The following is a 13,225-nucleotide window of genomic DNA, read 5'->3' on the forward strand; positions in this document are numbered from 1 at the left end:
CTGCCGTAAAGCATGTCGCAAACCCACACATAAAGCAGCGTCATGTCGCAAAACGGAGGTTCTTCACAAAATAGTTAGTTTTTCTTCTTATTTATCACTTATATAAACTGAATGTATGCAAAGTGACAACACTAATACATTCGTCGTAGCCTACGTTATGAAATATTTCCATGAATCATTGATACAATTATGATAGAAACGACAGAAGAAAATATATCACGATAGACACTTTTCTATCATCCCCACGATATGGATCGTTATATCGCCCAGCACTACTTTCATATATCAAGAGTTTTTCTCAATCAAGAATAATTTACTATTTTGTTTATTTCAGCTTCAATTTTTATACCTTTAGCACCTTTTTGCTTATTTTAGAATCTGTTTTTCTACTTTAGGACTCTGTTCTGCTGGTTTTAATTCTAAAACCCTGCTTATGCACAGTACTGATTTCTGCATCTGTGTGTGTCAGACCACTATTTGCAGGTTCTGAACTGTAAGCAGCAGTGCTCTGTGGAGCTGGCATCAACTGCTGGCAGGGACAAACCCTTTGAGGACTTTGTGCCTTCACACTTCAACTACCTGCAGTTCTCCTACTACAACAGTGAGTCTGTTCGAATTTACTACCCAAACCAAACATTGTGTTTCTTTTAACTGTTATTTGATATTTAAAATATCATTGATGGCAGTGTCCTGACCAAGACAGGCAACACAGCATACAGAAAAATGTTTACGCATCACATAAACATAAAATGGTTATTAAAACTATAAACCATAAAAGGCCTACCAATCCTTGAAGGAATACATATCACCTTATTAATATTGAAAATTATTCTTATTAAATATGTGTTGGAAAAACTCAGCTACTACCACATCAAATTTTACCTCAATATTTGTAAAGCTGAGCATTTCTGCATTTGCTAAGGTCAGTTAGCTGCAGCAGGCAGTTTAGGTTAGGTTGACTCCAAAAGGTAATCAGTAGCAGATGTCCTTAACAAGATTAACAAGACATACGTTACATCAGTTCATAACTTTTTGAGTAATCTTGTTCACAGACAGACAAACTATCTTCTTGGAATCCTTTAAAAAACATCCTCAATCTGGATTGTGATCCAGATTACCACCAAAATCAAATCACTTGTTCCTTGTAGCATATTTGACGGTTCCTGAAAATATTATGAAAATCATAACATAAATCATAACTTTTTGAGTAGTCTTGTAGACGGACAGACAGACACAAATCATAACAACAGACCAGCAGCTAAAAAAGGATAATTAAAAGTGCTGTCTCGGTGCTATGATGGGATTTAAAATCAGACTGGAATTCTTCACAAACACCTTAAGTATCTCAAAAGGTCTGAAGTTGATTAAAACCAGCCTTTGAAACAGTTAGAATAAGTTAAAGGCAGCCTGGTTAATGTATAGAAGTGGTCTTCAAGAAAAATAGATAAATTCATAAATCTGATGTTATCTTCTATGTTCCAAAGATTAAAAAAAAAAGAGATTTAAACCTAAAACTTGATGACAAAATGTCCTTGTCAACAACCAGTGGAACTGTTGTTCAGTATAAAGATATTCCTCATGCCTTCCTCCTCCAGTTGAGAAGTATGAGCAGGCCATAGAGTGTGCCAAGACCTTCTTGTTGTTCCACCCTGACGACCAGGTGATGATCCAGAACCTGAACTATTATTCTGCAGTGCTGGGCGAGGACAAGGCCAGAACCATCTCAGCCAGACAGGTACAAGTCTTGCTTTGTTTTGATGTGCAGTGCTTTACACAATATCTTCCTCAACTTATTTTCTACCATGGCAGTTAGCAAGAAAGAATTAAGACTAGAGAAGTTGTGATTTCTGCAGAAATGCAGTGTGAATGCTGAGTGCTGAAAGACTTTGCTGAAATGTGTTTATGAAGCTAAAGAGTTAATTGAATTGTTAAAATTAAAACAAGAGGAACCGAAGCAAAAATCTGCAAAAGTAGCTAATAGCTCAAATGAAAAACTAACTAAAAATTAAAACTAGCAAAACTGTTGCTAAAATTTGAAGTTACACTCCTGGAGCCTGACCTAGGGAGGGGGAGCTCGCTGGTGAAAGCCTATTGGTCGAGTCTTGGCTCCTGAGGCTTGGCCGGGCCAAGCCCAAATAAGAAACAGGATGGGACCTCCATGTGCACCCACCATCTGCAGGATGACCATCAACGCTGGGTGCCATGTAAGCTGGGCGGCAGGCAAGGGAGGGTCCTTGGCTATGTGGATTCCCAGCGGCATAAACTAGCCCTAGGAACATGGAATGACCCCTCACTCGTTGCTAAGGAGCCAGTGCTTGTGTGTGAGGTTGAGTGATACCAACTAGATATAGTTGGGCTTACCTCTATGCACAGTTGGGCTTCAGAACCCAACTCCTGGAGAGGTTCTGGACTCTTTACTACTCTGAAGTTGCCCATGGAGAGAGGCATTGGGCAGGTGATACTCACAAGCCCTGGGCTGAGCACCTCGGTGTTCGAGTTTTCCTCGATGTGCCACAGGGTCACCTTTCTGAAGATCCGAGCTGCAGGAGGGAAAGTTCTGACTGTTGTTTCTGCTTAAACAGCAGTTTAGATTTCCTGGCCGTCTTGGAGTCTCTGGATGGTGTCCTGAAAGAGTGTGGGGATTCAGTTGTTCTCCTGAGTGACTTTAATGTCCATGTGGGCAATACAGAGTTATCTTGAGTGAGGTGATTGGGAGGAACAACCTTCCTGATCTGAACCCAAGCCGTGTTCTGTTATTGGACTTCAGTGCTAGGCATGGGCTGTTCATAACAGACACTGTGTTTGAACATAGGGTGGTTCACAAGTGTACTTGGTACCAGGACACCTTAGGCCAAAGATCAATGATTAATTTGTTAATTGTGACATCAGACCTGTGGCCCTATGTTTTAGACACTCTTCCTCTCTTCCTGAAGTCTCAGGATAATCCCCAGAAGTTTAAAAAACAGCAACAACACAGGGCCAACGTTGTCCATAGCTCTTTCGTTGTGTCCATAAATGATGCCAAGTTTTGGTAGCGCCCCCTCGCATAAATTGTGTCGATAGGCCAAGTAAAACCAGCGTTATGATAAATAATTCATGCCACATCTTTCTCATAAAATCATCGTCATATCCTAAGTGCGTAAAAGGAGAGGCAGCAACAAAGACGGAGAATCTCGAAGAGAAAACACCCCTATTCTCCATCTGATCTCACCCCCAACCCCACCAAATGAAAAAACACACACTCTCCATTCTGACTGATACTTACATTTATTAGTCAAGTGCCAAAAAACCTAAAGAAAGCTGTTAATACTGTCACATAATGCTCATTGATCATTCACACTTTAATCATTTTTAAATATGCTTATTTACTGATTAGGTTCCTCAACACACTTAAATCATTTCTCCCCTACCCCAGTCCTGTCTGCCTGGGTTCACAGCTGACCACAAAAATGCTCTGAAAAGATCAGAACACCATCAACCGCTGAAGTCTTTTTTTGTTGTTGTTGTTGTTGTTCGCTATCTGTCTAGTAGAGTCCAACACATCTGTGTGAGGACAGAGTAGTTCATCTATCAAAATTCTGTGATAGATGTACATCTGATTACTTTCTGAGAGTTTAATTATTATTGCTTCAGTGGTTCATAAGATGATTTGCTAACAGACAAGCAGGGTTGATGCCAACAGTTAAAAGGCACATTGTGTTGGTGATGATGCTCAGTTACTACCACATAAATCTTCAGCTCAATATTTGTACAATTGACTGAGTTGTTAATTATTTTGGTTTTCCTAAGGTCACTTGGCTATGCCGGTCATCTTTAATTAGACTGACTCCAAAAGTGAATTATGTGTGGATGTATATGTGGTGATCCTCTATAAATCCCGTCCAGTGACTCAGCAGATACTGTATTTTGCTAACAGCTAGAGTTGACTCCACTAGTTAATGGCAAAGTTTTCAAAACAGATCTTACATGTTAGCACACAGTTAGCACTTGGAGTATGTTGGGAATGGCTCTAAGCTACTACCACACCATATTTGAGCTAATATTATGACTTTGATATACAGACAGTCAGATTTGTTTAGCTGTGTGTTTTGGGTCATTCTCCTGTTGGAGGACCCATGACCTGTGACTGAGACAGTTTTCTGACCCTGGGCAGCACATTTTGCTCCAGAATGCCTTGATAGTCTTGAGATTTTGTTGGACCCTGCTCAGATTTAAGACACCTTGTGTCAGATGCAGCAAAACAGCCCCATGACATGACCAATCCTCCATGTTTCACTGTAGGTACAGTGCTCTTTTCTTTTTATGCTTTATTTTTGGGTCAGTAAACGTAGAGCCAATGAGACTTGTTGCCAAAAAGCTTCAGTTATGTCTCATCTCTTTGTGGCAAATTATAGTCTCCCTTTTTTTGATTTAATGTCGTCCTCAGTCCCCTTCAAATAAGTCCACTTTGGTTCAAACAGTGACCGATGTGCAATCTGACACTGATATATCTTGACTTTGGAGTTCACCTCTAGTATCTTTGGAATTGTTCTGGGGTCTTTGATTACTATTTGTTTTATCCATCTCTTCAATTTGTCATCAGTTTTTCTCTTGTGGCCACATCCACGAGGTTGGCTACAGTTCTGTGGACTTTAAACATCTGGCTAACATGTGGAGCTGTAGTCAGACAAATGTCAAGCCATTTGAAAACATATATTTTTCTTAATATTATTTTGTCAGTTTCAATGAGTCACAGTAGTTCAGTGGTCAGTGCTGCGGTCTCATCATCCTGAGGCTGTGGGTTTGAGCCCAAGCTGCTTCAAGAAGTCACCTGGAATAAAACAACTAGTGGTCATATCAGAAACTTTTCACCCATTACAAAAATAAAACAAACATTCATGTCAAACCAAAGACCCTTTTTTGTTGTTTTAAGCATTTGCTGATCCCAAATTAGCTTCTCTTTTATATCTCTACTGCTTTTGAATTACATGTATGCCATACTATCTTTAGGAACTGGTTGATTAGCAGTTTAGCAGATAAGCTACAAGGTGTGATAATTAATCTTTAAATTGTCACCTTCAGATAGTGAAGCAGTACATCCAGCAGTCCATACTGGAGAAGGAACTTCTCTACTTTGGATATGAAGCCTTTGGACTTACCTTTGTTGATCCGGTGAGTCAATAAACCATTTATTATTCTAACATGTTTATGTGTCATTTGACATATTTTGATCAAATTTCTTTATTTTTTCTTTTCTACTATAAGGACACATGGACTCCTGAAGATGTAATGCCTAGAAAACTCCGAGACAAACAGAAGTAGGATTTAAGATATCACCATAAATACATTCAGCTTTTTGGGTGACTGAGTCATAAAAGTACCTTCTTGTTATTGTGTCATTTCACAGGGCTGACAGAGCGACTGCAGCGAGGATCACAGAGGAAATAGGAAACCTAATGAAAGAGATTGAGACTCTGGTTGAGGAGAAGAAGAAGGACTCTTCAGATATATCTAAGATGATTGTGCCACAAGAAGGTGAATGTTAACAAAATGTATTTATTCAATGATGGTATTTGCTCTAATCAGTCAAAATCAAAATCTTCAATATGGTCAGACATTTTTTTTCTCTAGTCCATTGGTGAATATTGCATTTTCTGACAAAATGCAGTGTGAATGCTGAGTGACGCAGCTGAAATTTTCGAAAGACGCTGAATCAGGTTTGTTAAAGCTAAAAGAATCAAAACATAAAAAAGATAAAGAGATTGAACCACTAGCCAAAAGCTAAAAAAAGCAAATTGCTAGGTAAAAGTAGCAAGCTGCGAGCTAAAAGTAGTAAAATACTAGTTAAAACCTAAAGTACCAAACACTCGTAAAAAGTAGCAAAAGGGTAACCAAAAGCTAAAAGTAGCAGAACTTTACCTAAAAGCTAGAAGTAGCAAGCGGTCAGCAAAAAGTACTGTAACAGTGTTTCCCCCAGAAAAGAGGCTAAACCCAGTGGGAGGTGGCAGATCGCCCGCCGACCGTGGTTTAGTAAAAAAAATGATTGAAGTTGGCAGGAAAGTTGAAAATATGGCTATTTATTATGTTATATTGTAAGATATTTGTGTCAAATATTTACACAACTACAGTTTTACAAAAAGGCACTTTAGAAATACTTTTTTAAACAAAAATACAATTAAAATAAATGCTAATTGTTTGCACCTAATTTGAATCCTAATTTAAGTCACATTTACAAATAAAGTAAATGAACATAAATGAAAAAGTGCAAACAAAGCACCAACACACGTCTCACTTCCAGGCCAATGAATAACAACAGAGAACTGTGACATCTCTACATCTACAAGTGCAAGTTAAAACTCTACCATGCAAAGAGAAAGCCATATATCAACAACACCCAGAAACGCTGCTGGCTTCTCTGCGCCGGAGCTCATCTGAGAAGGACTGACACAAAGTGGAAAAGGGTCCTGTGGTCTGAGGAGTCCATACTTCAAATTGCTTTTGGAAATCATAGACATTGTGTCCTCCGGGCTAAAGAGGAAAGGACTGTCTGGATTGTTATCAGCACAAACTTTAAAAGCCAGCGTCTCTGATGGTATGGGGATGTGTTAGTGCCCATGGCATGGGTAACATCTGTGAAGGCACCATTAATGCTGAAAGGTACATACAGGTTTTGGAGCAACATTTGCTGCCATCCAGGAGACATCTTTTTCAGCGATGTCCCTGCTTATTTCAGCAAGACGATACCAAGCCACAGTCTGAACGTGTTACAACAGCTTGGCTTCGTAGTAAAAGAGTGCAAAGTATGACAATGATGACCCCGGACTGTTGAGCTGCTGAAGTTGTACATCAAGCAAGAATGGGAAAGAATTCCACCTATGAAGCTTCAAAATGAGTGTCCTCAGTTCCAAAAAGCTTATTAAGTGTTGTTAAAAGGAAAGGTGATGTAACACAGTGGTAGGCATGACTCTGTCCCAGCTTTTTTGGAACATGTTTCTTTTATCAAATTCAAAATGAGTGAATATTTGCAAAAACAAAACAAAAACAATAAAGTTTATCTGTTTGAACATTAAATATCTTGTCTTTGTAGTGTATCCCATTGAATATAGGTTGAAAAAGATTTGCAGATCATCAAATTCTGTTTCTATTTATGTTATACACAACATCCCAACGTCATTGGAATTGGGGTTGTCCACTTTTTGACACATGATGTTCGTTATGGACAGCCCATGCCTACAGCAGAAGTCCAATAACAGAACATCGTTCAGGTTCAGGTCAGGGTGGCCAATCCTCCCAATCACCCTCCATCATTGCCCTCATGGGCATTGAAATCACTCAGAAGAATAACACAATCCCCAGATGGTACCCCGTTCTAGGACATCATCCAAAGACTTCAAGAAGGCCAGGTAATCTGAACTTCTGTTCAGAGTACAAACAACAGTTAGGACCTCAGAGAGGTGACCCTCGTTCACTGGGGAAAACTCCAAACCCACCTAAATCCTCTCTCCATGGGCAGCTCCAGAGTAGGAAAGAGTCCAACCCATCTCTTGAGTTCCAGAGCCCAAGCTGTGCGTGAAAGTGACCCCAACCTGGTATCGTTCAAGCTCTGGCTTGTTTATGCTGCCAGGAGTTGACATGTCCAGGGAAGCTCGCTTGTCTGCTGCCCAGCTTGCATGGGCGTGGACGTGGTATCCTATCTCTTTTTTGGGCTTGGCCCAGCCGAGCCCCAAGGCTCGACCACCAGGGGTTCCCCTGTTTCCTTTTCCGGGCGATGCATCCAGATGTTTATGTTGTTCATCCATCAAGTTGTTTGCAGAAGAGGTTACATATCAAACACATGGAAAAGCCAAAGAACAGGAAAACAACTGTGAATACTGATTCAGCATTCACAGAATTAGTTAACTGTTGAATTTTGACCCCTTGTAGGCGATGCCCCATTGTATGATGATATCAAGTTGACCATGACATCCAAGCAGCTCAATGGCTCTCAGCGAGTGCTGCTGGACAACGTGATCAGTGATGATGACTGCAGAGAACTGCAACGCCTCTCCAATGTAAGTCACTCTGAAAGGAAGTTACCAAATGTTTCTATCTGTATATTTGCCTGTTGTTGTGCTTGTCAACTCATCACATCACTGTGATGCTGTTGTGTTTATTTCTCAGGCAGCTGCTCTGAAAGGTGATGGCTACAGCGGGCAGCCATCTCCGCACACACCTAGTGAGATGTTCCAAGGAGTCACCATCCTGAAGGCTGTCAAGGTTTGTGTTTGACACGAATATGAGGGAAATTAAATCTTAGGCAAACCTGAGCACCCTCACATGGATATGAAGAAGCAAAAAAAACCTTTTTGATCAAAGACTCAATATTTTAAGGCCAGTTTTCCTGTGGGAATATTCTATTGTTGTATAATACATCTTTTGATCTAGTGGTAACTAATGAAAGGAAAAACTAACTGTGATTAATCGCACAGTTAGGGAAAGTAATAAATATGCACTTTCTTAAAGGTTTTCTGTAGGATTGTCTTGAACCACTGGATTGAGACTATCTTCCAAAAATTATGTATCTTCTTTAAATGTCATCGAATAACTCATCTCATGCATACAAATGTTAATAACTTGTGTTAAATATGAACAAAAATAAATTTACTCTTTGACTGTTCTTCCATGTCCAACACAATTTTTGGTTTACTCCTACTTCTGTAGCTTTGGAAAAACAAAAACACTAAAAATATATATTAATATGTTGAGGATGTCTCTTAGTTCCTAACACACCAAATATTAGCTCCAGTATGTGTAAAATTGATGGCTTTTGCTAAATTGATTATCTAATGTCAGTTTGGTGGCCATGTTAAACTCCAAAAGTTTATGAGTTACAGATGTTCATGAACTTATTACTTTCTGAAAGTTTCATCAACATTTGTCCAGTGGTTCATGACATATTTTGTTACCAGGCAGACAGATTTAGCTCCCGTGGGGTAAAGGTTTATACAGAGATCTGTAATCTGTTAGCGCTCAGTGTGTGTGTGTGTGTGTGTGTGTGTGTGTGTTGGAAATCACTCTCTGCTACTATCACACCCAACTCTAGCTCAGTATCTGTGAAAAGCTTCTGCTAATTATTATGTTTTCAGACTTTTATTAAAATTTGTTCAGTGGTTGGTGAAATATTTTGCTAACATACAATCGAACATACACTGGCAGAAACAACATTGCCCGCCTTTCACCTTTTAGTAGTACCCCCATGGGGTCCGATTTATAAAAGTTCTGTACCGTTAGCTTAGCATTATCATGTTTCAGTTTATGTTAGCTTATTTAGCCTTCCTGTACATTTAGTTTAGTTTAGTTGATCTTAGCTCATATTGTACATATTGTTAGATTGTTAGATTCCTGATTGTTGTTTAGTTCAGTTTTAACTTTATCATGATTTAATTTAGATTATCTTAGCTACTATTTTGACTGTCTTAGCTCATGTTTAGATATGTCTGGTTTTGTGATTTTATTTAGATTATCTTATATTTCATGTAGATTATACATGATTGATGTGTTTTTCTTTGTGTGTTTCATTATGTACCTGCTGTATTGGATCCTGTTGTTGTTTCTGTTGTAAAGCACTTTGGATCACCTTGTTGCTGAAAAGTGCTATATAAATAAATCTCACTTCACTTTGGCAGTGGTCAAAATGGACACATAATGTTCTGTTCTAATGATTAATAGATACTGGCACTTTAAAACACTTGAATAAGGACTTGACCCATCCCATATCCAGTGTTAACACGTGTCCATGTTCCACAGCTTGGACAGGAGGGGAAGGTTCCTCTGAAGAGTGCTCGTTTGTTCTTTGACCTCAGTGAGAAAGTCAGGAAGGTGTTGGAGTCGTCCTTCAGTCTGGACACTCCTCTCTACTTCTCCTACTCTCACCTAGTCTGCCGCTCTGCCATCGATGGTAAGACATGTCCTCTGTCTGCTTGAGACTGTTTTATTCTTTTCTGTTATATCTATTAGAGCAGGGGTCTCCAGTCCTGGTCCTCAGGACCACCATCCTGCATGTTTTACTTGTTCCTCTGCTCCAACACACCTGATTTGAATCAATGGGTGATTAACAGGCTTCTGCAGAACATGAAGAGGTGATTTAACCATGAATCAGGTGTGCTCCCAGGCCTCAGGTAGAGGACCCAATCTTCAATTGAAGTAGACTGCACATAAAAAAACTTTTTTTTTTTTATGGCAATAATTCAAACTTGTGTTATTGGTTTTGGCCACTAGATGGTAGCAAAAGGTGATATACCTTTTCTCTTTTTTCTGTATAATGGTGTAATGGTCTTGTAAACAAATGCTGATTTGCCAGCAAAGTGCTCTCAAACTGAAAATATGGAGCAATAAGATGTTTAAAATAAGATGGAGCTTGGTTGTTCAGAGCTTTGTATGTTAGAAGTATGTTTAAATTGTATTCTGAGTTTGACAGGAAGCCAATGGAGAAATATGATCTCTTATCAGAACTCTGGCAGCAGCATTTTGGATCAGCTGAAGACTTTTTAGGAATGTTTTTGGTCCTTTTAAACTACGATTTTTAAAATAGACTCAGATAGATCATTCCACCTTTATCTGGTTGAGAGTCTTGGACTTTGAAGAGCTGACTCTCATCATACTGTAGATCATGGCTTAAAGATACCAACAGAATTACATCATCTGCAGAAAGGAGAAACGAGACCATGAGGTCTCTGAATGCTGATCTGTAGAGCTGAAAACTGAGTGGCTGGGGATCCTTAAGTTCTCTCTGTGCTTCTGCTTGTTTAGAGAAGCAGGAGAACCGAAATGACCTGAGCCATCCTGTTCATGTGGACAACTGTGTGCTGATTTCTGAGGTCAACCAGTGCATCAAAGAACCTCCTGCATACACATACAGAGATTACAGGTGAGGTTACACACAGAAATAATCATGACCCTTACAACCCATATGACAGCATATGGCTAATATCCTGATGTCTCTCCTGCAGTGCCATCCTTTACCTGAACGATAACTTTGAAGGTGGAGAGTTTATTTTCACTGAGCTGGATGCAAAAACAGTCACGGTAAATATTGTTCATAACACAACAGTATCAACGTGTGGAATGGGTTAAGAAAGTATCAGTAGTTATTTATTAAAATATGATACCTAAAAAAATTAATTCCTTGAAGGAATGTACACTCACCGGCCTCTTTATCAGGTACATCTGTCCAACCGCTCATTAAGGCAAATGTTGAATCAGCCAATCACACGGCAGCAATGTAGACACCTGTTTAGAGTTGCTTATGGCTAAATTAGGGTTAGAGTGCGGGTTTTTGATGTTTGTCTCTTTCTTACTGTTTATTCATTGTCACATGCTGTTTTTATTTTGTTTTTTAATTATGTAAAGCACCTTGAAATGCCTTGCTGCTGAAATGTGCTATGCAAATAAAATTTGATTGATTGATTGATTGATGGCCAAGACAATCCGCTGCAGTTCAAACCGAGCAGCAGAATGGGGAAGAAAGGTGATTTAAGTGACTTTGAACGTGGCATGGTTGTTGTTGCCAGACGGACTGGTCTGAGTATTTCAGAAACTGCTGATCTGCTGGGATTTTCACACACAACCATCTCTAGGGTTTACAGAGAATGGTCCGAAACAGAGAAAGTATCCAGTGAGCAGCAGTTCTGTGGGAGCAAATGTCTTGTTGATGCCAGAGGTCAGAGGAGAATGACCAGACTGGTTCGAGCTGATAGAACAGCAACAGTAACTCAAATAACCACTCGTTACAACCGAGGTATGCAGAACAGCATCTCTGACCCACAACACAACACACAGCAGCAGCTAAGAACAGGAAACTGAGGCTACAATTTGCACAGGCTCACCAAAATTGGACAATAGAAGATTGGAAAAATGTTGCCTGGTCTGATGAGTCTGGATTTCTGCTGCGACATTCGGATGGTAGGGTCAGAATCATGAAAATATGGATCCATCCTGCCTTGCATCAACGGTTCAGGCTGCTGGTGGTGGTGCAGTGGTGTGGGGGATATATTCCTGCCACACTTTGGGCCCGTTAGTACCAACTGAGCATCGTGTCAACGCCACAGCCTACCTGAGTCTTGTTGCTGACCATGTCCATCCCTTCATGACCACAGTGTAGCCATCTTCTGATGGCTACTTCCAGCAGGATACCGCTCCATGTCTTAAATCATCTCAGACTGGTTTCTTGAACACAACAATGAGTTCACTGTACTCGAATAGCCTCCAGAGTCACCAGATCTCCATCCAACAGAGCACCTTTGAGATGTGGTGCAATGGATGTGCAGCCAACAAACCTGCAGCAACTGTGTGATGCTATCATGTCAATATGGACCAGACTCTCTGAGGAATGTTTCCAGTACCTTGTTGAATCTATGCAACAAAGGATTAAGGCAGTTCTGAAGGCAAAAGGGAGTTAACCCGGTACTAGCAGGGTGTACCTAATAAAGTGTCCGGTGAATGTATATCACCCACTGCCTTTCATGCCAGAGTTTTCAGATCATCTTATGTTGAAAAATGACTGAGTTATAGCTGTATTGGTTGTTTGATTTCAGGCAATATCGCACTGTGTTCGCTCTAAGTATGTGTTGTTAGTCTGCTACCACATCAAAGGTTAGCTCAATATTTGTAAAATTACCTGAGTTATAGCTGCTTTTGTGTTGGCTAAGGTTGATTAACTGTGGTGGCTCCAAAAGTTGATCAGTTGTAGATCTTCAGACAGAAACAAATTTGTTGCTGCCTTTTTGGTAAAGAAAGAAAAATCCACAATGATCAAGGAAATAACTTGAAACTGTGGATTTTTACATTTGACTCTAGCAGTTAACACCAAAGTGTTAAGCTAAGATGTTGTGCATGGAGTCGTGCTCGAAGTATGACTCTCAGCTACTACCCCACCAGATTCTAACTCCATATCTGTACAACTGACTGCCTTATATCAATCAATCAATCAATCAATCAAATTTTATTTGTATAGCACATTTCAGCAGCAAGGCATTTCAAGGTGCTTTACATAATTAAAAAACAAAACAAAAACAGCATGTGACAATGAATAAACAGTAAGAAATAGACAAACATCAAAGACATCAAAAACCCACACTCTAACCCTAATTTAGCCATAAGCAACTCTAAACAGGTGGGTTTTAAGTTGAGATTTAAAGGCACCCAGTGTTTCAGCTGTTTTACAGTTTTCTGGAAGTTTGTTCCAAATTTGTGGTGCATAGAAACTGAA

At 39.7% G+C, this 13,225-nt stretch overlaps 1 protein-coding gene across 1 annotated transcript in view; it reads left to right on the forward strand.

The window, feature by feature from the left end:
* p3h1 (prolyl 3-hydroxylase 1) overlaps positions 1–13,225 on the forward strand; it is a 23,676-nt gene that overhangs the window by 4,274 nt on the left and 6,177 nt on the right. The window contains exons 4-13 of the mRNA XM_017440330.3: positions 470–601; positions 1,596–1,735; positions 5,062–5,151; positions 5,245–5,297; positions 5,387–5,514; positions 7,903–8,030; positions 8,140–8,235; positions 9,766–9,916; positions 10,768–10,885; positions 10,968–11,043. Coding sequence (XP_017295819.1) covers positions 470–601; positions 1,596–1,735; positions 5,062–5,151; positions 5,245–5,297; positions 5,387–5,514; positions 7,903–8,030; positions 8,140–8,235; positions 9,766–9,916; positions 10,768–10,885; positions 10,968–11,043 — 1,112 coding nt within the window. The remainder of the gene's footprint in view (positions 1–469; positions 602–1,595; positions 1,736–5,061; positions 5,152–5,244; positions 5,298–5,386; positions 5,515–7,902; positions 8,031–8,139; positions 8,236–9,765; positions 9,917–10,767; positions 10,886–10,967; positions 11,044–13,225) is intronic.

Source organism: Kryptolebias marmoratus, linkage group LG4 (genome assembly GCF_001649575.2).
Source record: "Kryptolebias marmoratus isolate JLee-2015 linkage group LG4, ASM164957v2, whole genome shotgun sequence".
NCBI classification, from domain to species: domain Eukaryota; kingdom Metazoa; phylum Chordata; class Actinopteri; order Cyprinodontiformes; family Rivulidae; genus Kryptolebias; species Kryptolebias marmoratus.